This window comes from Rhipicephalus microplus, chromosome 1, assembly GCF_043290135.1.
Source record: "Rhipicephalus microplus isolate Deutch F79 chromosome 1, USDA_Rmic, whole genome shotgun sequence".
Classification (NCBI taxonomy): domain Eukaryota; kingdom Metazoa; phylum Arthropoda; class Arachnida; order Ixodida; family Ixodidae; genus Rhipicephalus; species Rhipicephalus microplus.
Window position 1 is genome coordinate 250,697,259 of NC_134700.1, and position 15,290 is coordinate 250,712,548.

General features: G+C 47.3%; 3 protein-coding genes across 3 annotated transcripts in view; 1 reads left to right on the forward strand and 2 right to left on the reverse strand.

Annotated features, from left to right (window-relative positions):
• LOC119164430 (uncharacterized) overlaps window positions 1–15,290 on the reverse strand; it is a 596,281-nt gene that overhangs the window by 548,125 nt on the left and 32,866 nt on the right. The gene's annotated exons all lie outside the window — the stretch shown is intronic.
• Window positions 6,592–9,714, forward strand: LOC119178764 (putative nuclease HARBI1). The gene is made up of 4 exons (XM_037430008.2): window positions 6,592–7,132; window positions 7,189–7,331; window positions 7,939–8,107; window positions 8,824–9,714. The coding sequence occupies exons 1-4, from the start codon at window positions 6,731–6,733 to the stop codon at window positions 9,517–9,519; spliced, it is 1,410 nt and encodes a 469-aa protein (XP_037285905.2). The 5' UTR covers window positions 6,592–6,730; the 3' UTR covers window positions 9,520–9,714.
• Window positions 9,719–12,030, reverse strand: LOC119177177 (uncharacterized). The gene is made up of 4 exons (XM_037428584.2): window positions 11,812–12,030; window positions 10,966–11,064; window positions 10,799–10,903; window positions 9,719–10,405 (listed from the first exon to the last, which is right to left on the reverse strand). Exons 1-4 carry the CDS (start codon window positions 11,879–11,881, stop codon window positions 9,759–9,761), a joined length of 921 nt encoding a protein of 306 aa, XP_037284481.1. The 5' UTR covers window positions 11,882–12,030; the 3' UTR covers window positions 9,719–9,758.

Genomic DNA, 15,290 nt, shown 5'->3' on the forward strand with positions numbered 1-15,290 from the left:
TTCAATTGAATAGGCTGGTCAGATCCTTCGAGATGGACTACAGCTGCTCCCGACGAAGGTCAGAGAAAGCACGCAATACGGCGAAACGGCGGATCTGTTTTCGGAGACTTATCCGATGGCGCCAACTGAATATTGCGGTACGGAACGCCGTGTGAGTGCACGAGTCGAATAATTGAGATGAAAAATGTCTAAAAAAGCGATCGCTACAAGGGCATCGCTTGCAAGGCAGTCCTGCGGCAGCACAGCAAGTTTTCAACACAACATCAAAGATACTGCCAATACAGTTTGCCTCAAAACAACAGTAGGTGCATGAAATACAGACAAACGTTAGCGCCTCGTCATCCTAGAAGGAGGGCACATAAAGTACGAGGGAACAATTACGTGTTTTAAACCACCCAAACGGCCGAGCCGACGCAAGTGAAAGCGCACTGGCTGAAACATCTCAGCGACGACCGAAAAGCGGCCAGGTCACGCAATTGCTCCAGTGTAATTAAGTGGGATAATTTTCGAATGCCCCAAGTGAGATTCGGCAATTCTGAAGCCAACTGAACAATGTGAGAGGGCCCTTTCCTAAACCAACCGACAGAAAAAAAAAAAGTTTCACTTCTCTTGGGGCGGTTCCGAAGCCACTTCAAACGAATAATATTGCTCCGCCGCGCCGCACGGTCAAGTAAGTGGCTAAGGTACTCGGCTGCTGACCCGCAGGTCGCGGGATGAAATCCCGGCTGTGGCGGCTGCATTTCCGATAGAGGCGGAAATGTTGTAGGCCCGTGTACTCAAATTTGGGTGCACGTTAAAGAACCCCAGGTGGTCGAAATTTCCGGAGCCCTACACTACGGCGTCTCTCATTATCATATGGTGGTTTTGGGACGTTTCACCCCACATATCAATCAATCAGTCACCAATAATATTAACAGACATCACCGGTTGAAAGCGAACAACCTTCACTCCTCGCTCTCTTCCACTTTAACCTCTTTTTCCCGCTATCGGCACTTGGACACGCCCAACGCAGCTTAAAGGGCATTCTCGCGTTTCTATAAGCAAGACAAGTTTAGATTCCCGTCTTTAGAGCATCTGCTAATGTAGAGGCTTTTGTGCGTGTCCTACACCGAACGATACATTGTGTGCAGTGACGCATTAATTGTGCTATATCACAATCACCCCTCATCATACCCTCCTCTTTCCCTTTTCCCTTTACCCCCGTGAGGAGTAGCAGGATAGAAACCCACTTTCCAGGCCGACCTCTCCTTTTCATTAAAAACCTTCTTCTTGTTCTGGCGAAAAATATTCGTGTATTTACTTCCGAAGGGCGCAGGTTTTTGCTTTCTTCGAGATTAGAGCTGGAACACGCAGTGGGCACGCCCATGAATCAAGCGTCGTGTGTGCCGCCTGAGCAATATCAGGCGGCTCCATCGTGCGTTTGGCGACAAGAGCGTGTGACACCCGATCGCCGCAGCGCGGTCCTGAGACCGGCTCACGAGTGGCGGTCACCAGCCGACGCACAAGATAAGAAGGAGGGCACGTGCGGGCATCCTTTGCGAAGTGAGAGCCGCTGCACAATTCAATCCCTATAAGATAACCCCCTCCCCCCCCCCCCCCCTCAACCAAAGCGACCCCTCGGGACAAAGTTGGTCACCCGCTTAAGCGACCTGTATAAGTTCCTGGCAATGCATGCAAACGACTTATACCGCCAGTGTGCGCCTCTCCGCTGAGGTAACAGTGTCGTCGCAATGAAGAGCCGATATAGTAAACAGCTTATCCAAGCCGTATCTCAACTGATGCAGCGGCGTCGTACCGGTGGTTCCTGTGTTTTCAGAAGCACTGCAATACTTGCTGAGAAGTGTTCGTGTTAGCTGGTCTCTGTGCAATCTTCTAATGGGCGTTAAAAAGTACGCAAAGCTCGAAAAGAAAAGCGCGACATGCCCAGCTGGGACCATGTCATGTAACGATTCCATATATTTTCATTTTTATGAGTGTACTATTATTTTTTTTTCATTGGGTGGCATATCGGTCACTCGTTACGGTGAGTGATTAAGAAAGCCACGTAGATGAAAACACTTCGTCACACGACTTCGTATGCGGCTCTATACACCTGGGATGCAACCTCCTTCCCCCCACCCTTTCCCCTGTCATGCCTGCTCTGAAAAGTTCAAATTACGTGCGCTTCAGGGTATACTTGTGGCTGCTAGCACATATACCAGTGGGATGTGCATGAAATTTTATGAATAGTCAAAAGCTAATCAATAAATGTTTACGAATCACCGCGGCCAAAGTTTACAATGCCTCGGAAGCACCTGCCATATGATCCGAAACTGTGAACGAGAATTCAATCAATTCCCGGAATCTGCACTTCTCTTCGAGTGTGGTTAATGATCTGCTTTTGCCATCGCAATAATTTAATGTGACTCGACAGTATACTCGACCGAATCGTCAACTCTTTCTTAACCGAGCCACCACTTTGCGGGATTCCGCAGAACTAATATGCCGCAAACATCGCCCTGCGCATCGTAGCCGCTAATTCACCAAACGAGACAAAGGGTCAGCACACGTGCGGGATTTGAAATGCGAGGCACGCAAGCTGTCACAGCGGTCGTGACACGAAGAAATAAACACACGCAGAAGACGCGAAGTGAACTGCAGCTGCACAAGAGTGATAAGGGTTCCCGCCGCTCGCATTGTGAAGTTGCGTGCACGCACGTGCAGACCTCATTGTGTTGTTTTGCGGGCAGCTGGGCTTACCGCCTCAACGCATCAATGAAGCTCAACAGACGGGCGTGAAGAGACGCACGGCAGTTCCGTATAGACTCCGAACTATCCATTACGAGCGGCTTATGCGGTTGAAGACTAAGGAATCGTGCACACCAGCGACTAGCACCGGTCTTGCGACAGGATGAGGTAGCCGCAGAGAGTGCTTATGTGGTTATAAGAGGGAAAATAAGAAAAAAGTGAGCCCCGCAACTGTCTGCATCAGCGTGCGACACCTCTACAGTAGCTCACAAGGGATGGAGGTGAGAAGGGATGGGGGTGAGGAAGTGAGGAAGGTAGAGAGAGAGAGAGAGAGAGAGAGATGCGCTAGGACAGCGAGCGAGGACATATCGAGGGATAGGAGAGATAGGAAAGATGGAAACACGGTCACAGGAGTCCGAGGACGGGGCACCACTTGCGAGAGCTCTTGTCGGCGACAGGAGATGGCGTAAGACTATTCCAGTCGGCCAGAGCTGCGCTGACGTCGTCGTAGGGAGCGGCGGCAGGAGGTGGCGTAGGACCAACCCAGTCGGCAAGCTGCGCTGTCGTCGGAGATCGCGAGGGCACAACCGGTCGGCACGGAATCCAGCGAGCGAGTCCCCTCGTGTCGCACATCATCATTGTGGTTGTAAGAGGGAAAAGAAGAGAAAATGAGCCCCGTAACTGTCTGGTCGCAAGTCGACAAGTGGTCGCAAGTGTTTTGGCTCAGTCGCTCGCTGGTCGATTTTTCAGACGCGCGACTGCAGTCGCAAACTTCTGAACCAATCAGGTGCGTCTGAACAGGAAGTCGGCTTGTTTTCTGGGACAATTAGAATACCAGCCTTATGCCAGCAGACAAGGATTCTGAGTGGTGTTACAGGCAGGTGTGAACATCGCTCATTGAGAGTCGTTTCGGTGCTTTCCGCAGGTGTGAACGAGCCTTGAGTAGAGAGCACGAGCTGCACTGCTTCTGCATCCGTCACGTATTGACAGTACACCACTGCACGCCCTTAGTGTCGAAAAAATACGCATCATAGACTGTGAGCAGTTCAAATGATATTGTTACGGAGATGAAGTAAAGGAAAAAGAATGACAAAAACAGCTGACAGGCGCGCGAGTGTGCCAATCAGCCGTTGTGACTCTTGCATGTGGTTTTCCTTTGTAAATGCATCTTGTACAAATGTCACCAACCCCGTAACTTATTACGAGTGGAATTAACGTTCGACGTCCAAGCACTCCGATTGCGCTATGATGATAATTACAGGATGTGTCATACAGACGGCCTCCGTAATAATTGTAACCACCCGAAGTTCGTCGGGCTCGTGTCAGTGTCGTGTCGCTCCATTGTAAACGCACCTTAGGAGAACGAATAATAGCCGAAGCCAAGACATGAAAGACCACGCCGGAAAAATAAAACCTGCCTTGGTTCTTAGGCACGCAAGGCCGTCATGCTAGCTAAGCTAATAAAAGGCACCTTGGATTTCAAGCTTCCGTTTTTGTTTTTCTTCGTATTTTTTTTTTTCATGAGGCACTCCACACGGTCACTATGTGTCAAAGCATGCCAAGATCTGCATTTCAAAATCGGCATTCAAATTTCAGTCATTCTGCAAAGCACTATCGAGATATTTGTAACTTCAAGTCCCCTTCTGAAATGACCCCTATATGGGACCTGGCAAATGCCTTCTTTAAAACGACAACAAACTGCCTTTACTCGAGGGTGCCAGTTAAATTCAAGACAGTGACGGCCACGGTGGATTAAATATGTTGCAGTTTTTGGGCGCTTCAAAGCCTACCAATTAAAAATGAGCCAAGCCAGGGAATGCTACCTGTTTAATTGTGACATAACGCAGCCTGACTCAGATGCACAGCGACAAAAAAAAACTATAAAAAACTGAAAAGAAACGAGCGCTACAAAACGTGTTGTTACAGCTAGAGTTTTTTTTTTTTTTTTTTGCTTTTCCGTGGCAGACAACTGCTGCTCTATCCTTCGCCCAGCGAATGCAATAAAACTTGTTCCACGACACCGCCCAGCCTATACATATCGGTGCTACTGAAATTTCGCAGCTGCGGCGACACGATCAAAACGCATACAGATTTGCGCTCCCGCATTCAAATCTCGATGTCAGGCGCGATATCACACAAGTGTGGGGTACAGACGCCCCATTTCTCTGTAGCTTTCACACACTTTGAGAGGAGCTGCGACGCATGTTTTCTTCGTCAGCAGAAGCACCACGAACATCGAAGCACATTTTAACAACATCCGGTCCTCGGTCTAAAACTATTTTTTTCTGCGTCCCCCGTTGCCATCGCGTCCCACTAGCCATCATTTGTCACCGGATCTAGTATACGTGGGTCCCACTGCGGGCTCCACTGAGCTGCCGCCTCTTTACTCGCCCGCTCATCGTTAGGTGTCGCCGTCGTCAGCGTGAAAACTTGGGGGTCGATCCCCGACCCCTCCCTCGGATAAGCGCTCAAAAGACAGTTTCGTGCAGCAGAGATGAATCCAAACCCGAACATTATCAAGCATAAATGAAGGGTACTCTTAATCAAGTCCTGGCTAAATGCTGGCTATATCTAGAAAACCGGACGAAGAATGTCCGGATTCCGGGCTACATCTGTCACTTTAAAAGGGACCTGATTAGGAGTGTAAATAGTCTTGGCAACGGCGTAACGTGCTTCCAGTGGGGACCAGCAGAAGATAACTATATGAAGCTTAAAATTTTCAGCAGCTACCAGGCGACGGAGCAATACGGTCACTCGTCACAAATATACCAAACGAAGACGAGTCAAGTCGTCATTCGACCCTATTTTGGTCAAACGACCACAGCCCCATCCCTGTTTTCATTGCATTAAGAATATACCTAAGTGCTGATGAATAAAACATTATTCGTGCGATTCCTTTCTTTAAACTGTTTTAAGATCGCTTGGGCACGAGCTAGCCCAAGCCAATCCCGTCTTCCATCCTCTGCACGAGTGCAATGACGCAATACAATGACGCCGCCTGTAAATAGTTTAATTGTTGTGTCTTGTACCTTTCAAAACCACACGACTTTTACCTTTCAAAACCACACGGCTTCGGAAATTTCAACTACACGTGGTTATTTAACGTGCGCATGCCTATAGCACACGGGCCTCTAGCACTTCGCCTCCATCGAAAATGGAACCGCCGCAGCCGGGTTGCGATATATCCCGCAACCTTCCGGTTAGCAGTCGAGCACCATGAGTACCATAGCGGTCGGCGCGTAAATAGTGTACGCGCCAGCACAAGGCTGCGATAGCAGCAAGCAGTGCATCGCAGATGCACGCGGCTGCCGAGATTGATGGTGCTGAACTGCGACCCCGTCCCGAGTGGCGCTCTCTCCGCGCCCACAGACCCCGTGGCCTGTGATAGGAAGAAGCGAACGAACGCCCCCTGCCTCTGTTTCAATTCATCCGACGTTCGCTCAAGGAAATGGGGGCACCCAGCTTCCCCGAGAGGATAGGGAGACGACGCCATGGATGCGGGAGAAGTATAAGAAAACGCGGGAAGGCGCCAGCTGTATATATACAGGCTGTCTCTTTCCGAATTGAAAAGCGAAGGAAAGGTCATCGGATGAGGAAATGCAAGCCGGCGGATTTCGCAGTGGCCACTCCGGGCGGGACCCGTCGGCTGGCCGGCCGGCGCGCCGTCCGTCATTTGTCATGGCCGCGGTCCTGATGCACGGCCGCTCCTAATGGAGAAGCCCAGCGAGCGCTCTCCACCACGTGGCTGTATGCGGAGTGTGCGCGCGGGAGCGCGACTAATGGCGAATTCCATTGGGAGAGCAGGTGCACTCAAAAGCACGCTCAAAGTGCTCTCTTCCGAGGCGGCGTGTTTCAGTGGTCGAACAGGAGTAGGAGCACTGTCATCCATTGGTAGAGCGAGAGCGCTTTTGCTGCGCCGAGAGCAGCCAGGAGCAGTTCTGTCTGCTCCCTCTTAAAAAGCGGAGTGAGTGGAAAACGCAGGAAACCACGTGTTTGGAACGTCATGTCCGGACATACCCTCTCAGCAATCCTCCTCACTTGTTTACATTTTGCGGCGTCGTGTCGGGCGGTTATGGCGGCAGCGAAGCGTGCGTGGTGCTCGGGCTCGAACGATTTTAACGTCGTAGCGGCAGATTCTGGCAGTGAACGTCCACCTTGCCTGCCTTCAGATTCACGGATGGCGGAGGCAGCAAAACGTCGTCGTCTTGCCGAAGTATTTGACGAGCTAGACGATGTCAGCAGCGATAGCTGCTGGAGCTCTACGTCCGAGTCGAGTTCAAGCAGCAGCGACGATGACGACGAAGTGTATGCAGCAGCGTTTCAGCAGCTCTTTTCTCTGCCAGAGCGAAGGCCGAAAGTGGAAGCATATGTTACAAAGACGGTGGCTAGCTACTCCGACGAGGAGGTGAGTCATTCGGCTTCTGTTTTAATTAGGTTGCTTAAAGGCCTGTTTTCTTCCAGTTCAAAAGAAATTTCCGCGTCACGCGGCCGGTCGTGGACTTCTTGGCAGCAGAATTCGCCAAGTCACCGCACTGCCCTCAGAACAGTGATCATGGTGGCCTGCCTGCCAAGTCGGCTGAAGAACACATTCTCTCCTTTCTTTGGTGAGTGTCCGTACGTTTAGGAATGCCGCTGTCATCAGGTCACTGCATAATCCGTTTTATAGTGGGTTAGAGGCATATGAAATATTGCAAATAAATGTACCTAATTCGCAGCATGTCATTGGACCACCTTGCTTTAAACTTGTTAAATGCTACTAGCGAGTGTCGAACGTAATAGAGTTATAGTATTTTGTGAAATGCTTTCGTAGTTTGTACACCTACACACTGAGCTTCACAAAATTCTCGTTACTAGAATCAGTGGCAAAGCATAATTCATGATGCATCATTACAAACAACCATGAAAACTTTTGCTCACGAAGCATTTCAAATCGGCTGTGTCAGCAGGTTCACAGTGAGCTTCATCTCCACACTTATAAATGTAATGCGCGAATTAAAATTAGAATTTGTTATTTAGATAGTGCTTCTACTAATCAAATATTTTGAGTTTCTAAGGTGTCACCCAAAAAGGTGGAATCGTGTTTTCTGACTTCAGTTGTCTTGCTAATTTGCTTCATTGACAGCGACAGCATTGTTAACACCATTATTCAGTCATTGACAGCAACAGCAAGCTTAATTCCATTATTTAATTAGAGTATCCTCTCCTTTTCAGGTATGCAGCCAACAAAGCATGCATTAGAGATGTCGCTGGCCGCTTTGAAGTCGCAGAAAGCACTCACCACAGAATGATGGGCCGAGTAACTGCATTCCTGCTCGACATAGCACCGAATGTAATCAAGTTCCCCAGTGACCTGCAGAAGCTTGCTGTGGATTTTGAGAAGGTAACTATGCTTTTGTAAACATGCTATTTAAGGTATAAACTACAGTTTTTTTCACACCAATGTCATACAGCTCTACACAACTCAAGGGACCAGACTAAGAGGAATTACACCTACTCAAACCACAATAAGGACTGAAAGCAACTGATATGCAGGATCAGAACTGCAAATGAACAGAAAATGTAAAAATGCAAGAGATATGAAAGAGCACCACACAGTCAAGCCTCCTTCATGTGTATTACAAATGCTGTCAGCAATCGGACATTTTTCTTGAGTAGTTTTGACCATGTGATGCTGTTTCATATCTCTTCTATTTTCCCATCTTCTGCTTAGTGATGTACATCTAGTACTTGTCCTGCATGTACAGTGAATAAACCTAGAGTTCAGTTACTTGTGCACTCTGTATGTACTCTGTATGTGTCATTAATTCCCCTTCGTGCGGTCCCATGTGTTCTTTACCGCTCTACTATTACAATTATGAATTAGTTAGTGCCAGAATGCACCTTTTAAATAAGTTATTACAATTATTTTTCCCAGATGCTTCACAATTAAATAGCCAGTTAATTTCAATCATGTGTACCGGTAGTGTATTGCACTCGCCGTTATGAGCTTCAAGTCTCCAGTTTGTTTTAAACTTTTCCGCATGTTATTGGCACCTTTCATTACCCTTAGTGCCATGCTTATTTGACTATGTGTGTGCACATTTTTTTCTCTTGCAGCTGTCGGGATTCCCAGACACAATTGGGTGTGTTGACGGAAGCTACATGCCTATCAGGTGCCCAGCCAGGAAAGTGCGATCTGTTTATATAAACCGGCACCATTACCTATCCTTGACACTTCAAGGTGTTTGTGACAACAAGAAGAGGTTTCTTGATGCCAGCACTGGCTACCCAAGCAAAATTCATGACGCACGCATTTTCCGTCGGTCCAGGATTTCAAGTGTTTTGCCACAACTGTGCTCTAGCAAGTACCATATAGTGGGGGATGCTGCATATCCTTTCCGGGAGTACCTGATGACACCAATTCGAGACTATGGGAATCTTGACAGCATCAAAAAAACCTTCAATGCAAGACTCTCCGGGACAAGGGTGCTTATTGAAAATACTTTTGGCGATTTAAAAAATCGTTTCAGACAACTGCACAGGTTGGATATGTGGACAGTGGATAACATGTCCAAGTTTATCATTTCATGCTGTGTGCTTCACAACCTCTGCATTGATTGTGGAGATTTGCCAGAGAACCTGTCACGAGACCTGTCACTTACCTCACAAACAACAAATGTAGACTCAAGCTCTTCTGCAGTTCAAGTAAGCAGCAGTAGTGTAGCCCAACAGGATAGCCTATTACGTGGCTTGGCTAGCATCAAGAGAGATCACTTGATGATAAAAATGGGGTTGCAGAACCAGCAGCCATGAAACAAGGAATTCCTTTACGTGTTATGCAGTTGTGAGCAAATATATGCTTACCAAAGGCCCACCTGAAAAGCTGAACTCGTTAAAACACCTTCAAGGTTGGGAAAAATTGTCCTTACCACACACCTGTTGGCCCATTTGCATTTTCTCAAGGTAGTGTATTGTGCCAAACTAGAAAATAAAAGACATTGAAACTAAGTAATCGCTTTGGGTAGTACGTTTATTTATTTAAAACTACCACTTTATTTTGGAAGTCCAAAGGCCTGACGGAGAATCTCCATTTTTTCTTCATGCATTTTGCGCCGCTCTTCACGAAGCACCTGTCGCTCGGCCTGCCTTTCAGCTCTTCGATTTTCTTTTTCTTGACGTCTGGCCGCCTTTTGAGCCTCCTTTTCTTCTTGCAGTGCCCTCATTTCAGTAAAAAACAACTGCATGTGTGCCAGGCGTGCAGTTCCTACCCGTGGCTTCGTGTCGGGATTTGAGGACTGCGTCTTATTTTCCTCAGTGGTGTTGGCAGGTGACAACACGGCCGGAGATTCGGGCGAGGCTTTGAATGTAGCCCCTGAGGCGTCTCGCTCTACCTCCGGTTCAATGCTGTCATCAATGCTTTCAATTTTTTTCACCTCGTCGTCAAAAGGCACAGGGGTGGGTGAAGCACCAGACCTTTTGTTATGGTCGGAAGACGCCTTCCGACGCCTAATTACTGTTTTGTACCTATTTTCACACTGTTCTGGGGTTTTGGCTATGCCAAGCACAGCCTCGATGTCCATCGATATTTGTTTAAAGGCTTGCTTCCTGTTTTTGAATTTTTTAAATGGGCCAATCTGAGGGAAATATTTGAGGTAGTACTCTAGGAGCAGCCTTGTTTGCCCCTCTGTCCATTCAGCAGCTAGAATAAGAAAGAACCAACACATAAATGGTTTATTGGGAAACTGTCGGTCATTGTGCAGGCATTACTTATAATTGAATAATTTAACACACAGCACGGTCACTTGAGCTTAATTATCAATCAGCAAGCATTAATCAACAAAACAAGCATTTGCGCAGACTAGCAAACATACATAAGTGATAAGTTCTGGTATTGTGCATGTAAATGCAATATGCAAATTGTGCCAGTCTTCCAGTAATTGTAGTGGTCTGCTTTCCATGCTCTCTTTTTTTTTTTTGTCATTTAAGGATCACTCCTACAAGTACACTTTTACACGCTCTGATGCATGCTTGTTAGATTTACCCAAGAACACTTGCTGAGGCAATTGTAGACACTCAGTGTTAATATACTTGCCTCCACCTCCTCTCCTGGAGCCTGATGGCTTGCTTTGAGCACCAGTCTCCCCGTCAGCTGATCTTGATGCAGTGGGAGCTGGCAGGTGCAGAGTATCTGTGCCATCTAAAAAATATAAATGAGCAGTAAATGTAGTGCCTCGCAATAATGTTAATACTAATACTTACCACCTCCTGTTTCAACGCATGGCAATCTGAGCTCCATGCGCATTTCTTCGCTCCCTCGCCTTGGCACATCGCCAGCCATATTTGTACGCAGAACTGCATCTGTTTTCACACAATGATGGAAATGTAATCAAATCAGTTATATAATGAAAATGGTTTCTCAAGTAGTCAGCTACATTATGCAAACTCGGATGCCTTACACTCGAAGGTAAGCGGATTAGAGCAAGCAAAAAACAAATTCTAAAAAAGTCAATTCATCATGTTACAGGGCTGCATGAAACACTGCACAAATCACTGATAATTAAAAAAAAATATCGCTTATCATACGTAGCATCTCGACCCTGCGATAAGAAATCGTGCTTCCGAGGAGATGTATGGCTTCACCGTATCACGTGGGATGCTGATCTGCCGTCTGGAGACATTAGCCACTTAAAAATCAGAAATAAAAATAAATTGTTACTGCGTGCAATACTTAGCTGCACCCACGTGACACTTGCTACACGCCACTTCGCAGTTACTTTTCTTAAAACGCTGCGAATCATTCTGTTGCTGATGGAGGGGTCTGCAATGTAAGTTTGTTTTGAATTAAGGATTAATTACTCATGCAAGGAAACTTGGCAACAGGATAGTGTACTGCAGTACTTCTAGAATTGTTTACGTTTTGTTAACTGCTGATGACAGCAGCAGCTGGTAACTGCATGAACAGTCTGATAAAGCTGTCATATCCACGGTGTTTTTCTGATATGATAAAGAATAGTGGGCTTAGGTCCACGCGCGCAAGAATGCATTGCATGCTGCATGCGCGACAAGTGCGCTGAAACAAATAAAAAGCAATCAAATTCACTTTACCTTCCGTACTAGATGGTGCCTGGTGTTGAATTAAAGACAGTAGGATGCGCTGAGCTTCCGAGTCCATCATGTAGTAGTATACGAAGCAGCAGCTTTGCAGGATAGCGCGCAAGCGAGTGCGCTGTACCAACCACTGCCACACGTGCTTTCCTTGCCCGTCCGGATCAGACCGCACGTGTTTTGCAGCAGAGGACGCTGGGATGCACAACCTTTCTCCTCACTCGCCTTTTTATTCCCTCACACCTGCTCTGCGGAGGTGTGCCGCATTCCAGTGGCAGGTCGAGTGACGCGGCTCTCAGTGCTCTGCCCCCTACTCCTCTCTGCTCGGCACCCTTACTCCTGTTCTCTCAATGGAATTCGCCATAAGAGCGATCACCGATGCCCCTTCTCGTCCTCTTTTCCCTCGTTTTCCTTACCGCCGCGAGCGCAAATGTAGCCGTCAACAACGTCCCGAACGTCGGACGGTCGTACATGCCAGTTAAGGCCTCGTCTATACCACTAGCTTGAGTCACAGCGGCACTTACAGACGTTGGATGTAATCCGCTTTCTCTGTATTACGTCTTTCGGCGAGAGAAATAGAATTTCCCAGAAGATATTCATACATTCATTCTTATTACGCTTGTTCTTCATAACAACAACAGCAACAACGACAATAATAATAATGATAATAATAATAATAATAATGATAATAATAATTGTGATGACTATGATAATGATAGCACTCTGATACTTCTATTTTGATTCCGCTCTGTTAACTGTGGCCGTAGTAATATTTCTCTGTTTACATAAGATTTTCTTTTCAACATGAAGCATGTGTGTTGTTCGTTTACAATGTCTCGAGACGTACTCTGCTCATGCCGTCTTGACTGCCCCTGTGAATTTGCTGATGTGGGGGCTGCTCAAGCAGCGTAACGCATGCAGCTATTCGTACCGTACTATCATAATAACTATCATAATCACAAACGGGTATCCACCACAAAAATCGCGTAAATCCCACAACTCAACATTGATCCACTACAAAAGAAAAAGGCAACGGCGGCTGCGAGAATATCTCGAAGCGTTGGAAGGCGTATGTATACGACTTGCCTGTCATTTTCTCTAGCCTAACTTGAACCTCTCTGCACGTAGAATTAAAGTATAAACAACCTGAGGCATCAGTCAGCTCAAGCCTAGCAAAGACCTAGAAGCAACCTAGAACGACCTCCATCACCGAGCTAAGTCTTAGAATACAAACTTTCAAGCAACTAGGTTAGCCTTCAGAGTATTCCAGTTTCGCAGTTTCAAAGATTGCGCGGCTTGAGATAAACTTCGTCTATTTTTGTTTCCCCGTCTTAATCTCTTGTTGTGCAAGTGGTAAATTAACTGAAACGACAAAATTGAACAAACTTGACGGCTCGAAGAAAAATGTTTTACCTCTCTTTTCAAAAGCTGGTATATCTTAAATTTGATGCCTGATTGATTTGTAGGATTTAACGTCCCAAAACCACCATATGATTATGAAAGACGCCGTAGTGGTGGGCTCCAGAAATTTCGACCACCTTGGATTCTTTAACGTGTGCCCAAATCTGAGTGCACGGGCCTACAACATTTCCGCCTCCATCGGCAATGCAGCCGCCACAGCCGGGATTTGATCCCGCGACCTGCGGGTCAGCAGCCGGGTACCTCAGATACTAGACCACCGCGGCGGGGGGATATATATCTTAAATTTAAACTTATACCCAATCAGCCTCAAAAGAAACGCGCGCGAGCGCTTCTCAGACACGCAACCTCAGGGCGACAGATGAAATACGGGCAAATACAAGCGTTGCAATATCCAGACGGAAGAATAAATTTTAACGATGTATCGCGATAAGAACAAAAATTAAAGCACATACAGGAATAAGCAATCTAACAAAAGTAGTCACATGATCTCACTGGTAACAACTGTGTACTTCACAAATTGTACGAGCAAGAAAAAATACAAAAGGAGAAGCAGATATCAAGAGCAAAACCTTTCGAGTAGTGGCGAGACATCAAAAGCAAACATGAATGCGTAATACCTCAGGAGTTCAACCAGATAGCACAAAGAATTGCAAAGAACTTTCGAGCCCTTACGCTTCGATCAAGCGAGCGAGAAGGAAAAATACCACATTTAACGGTTAGCAAAAGAGGAGATCAACGCACTCTTTGTATAGCTGTGCCGTGACGAGAAAGAATATGGAAGGAAGAGTTTTATATTCTCATGCATAAAAATTGTCGGATTCGCCCGAGAAATACGTTATGTAGGAAGCAAAGCCCTCGTCGGCTATTCTGCATTGCAACTCAACCTAACTGCAAAAAAAAAAAAATAAACGAAAAAGAGGGGATCAAGGCCGGCGAACTGAGCTACGGCGCTGCATCTTCTCGAACTTAAGCAATCTCTGCGCGGTGCTGTTGGACATCTAAACTCTACACCAATATGAAAGGCAACGCTTAATGTATGCCCTGAGTCGGTGATTACACTTTCGCGAACATGTAATGAAGACAAGGTGAACGAACATTGCAACGTACAGTAATGGGCTACAGCCACCGCTTTCGAAGTAATACACGTCACAAATTAGTCTCTGAAACACCTGCATTATTTTGTTCTTGCAGTTTCCTTTCGTGTCTCTCTCCGATCCTTGCTTCCGTATATCTGGATATGCAATTTTCTGGGCACTACCTCTGGGCAATACACTGTACGAGGTGGACGCAGGGAAGAGCGGCGAGGGGTCGACGTTTCGCGAACTCAATTGCATGCATAATCTATGGACGGCGTCCATCGCCGGGAACCGCGCGCCGACTAGCGTCCAAACTCCAAGCGCTCTCTCACCCGCGTGGCTTTTTCTCGTGCACTCCCCCCCCCCCCCCCTCTAGGCCTCGCGACCGGAGCGCAGTTGCGTCAAAGTGGCTTTTACAGCCGGCACCCGATCCGAGCCGCCCTGCTGCCGCCATCGAGTGCACCTATCTTTCCCTTTGTCCCACAGCGAGTACGGTAAAGGTGGAGAGGCCACGAAGGGGGGAAGAAGCCGGGGCGTCCGCGAAAAGGGGCCGAGGAGGGAGCACGGGAATGTTCGGGACGCGGCGGCTCCGATCGCCGCGATTGAAATGCACGACTCTGCTGCATCTGCAATGCGTGGCCGTCGACCACGACTTGCGAGGGCGCGAGGCAGTTAGATCTAGTTACACGTTCCTCCTCTGCAGGGTTTCGCTCGATCTCCCCTGATTTTTGTTTTTGCACAATATTTTTTCTTTGAGTTTCCCCTCGTTCTTTCTGCTTCAAGGTAGTTCCTCAACTTTTCACAGCTGTCTGCGTCCGCCCCACCATTTCTCGGCATTCGCGACTTTCCTTGTGCGAGCGCGTCGACAACGGCTCTGTGCAAAGCATCGAAAGGAAGGCGCAAGCCCTCAGCAAGTACCGCTCTATTCCTGTAGCGAGAAATTTGTCCGTTCACATTATATATATATATATATATATATAT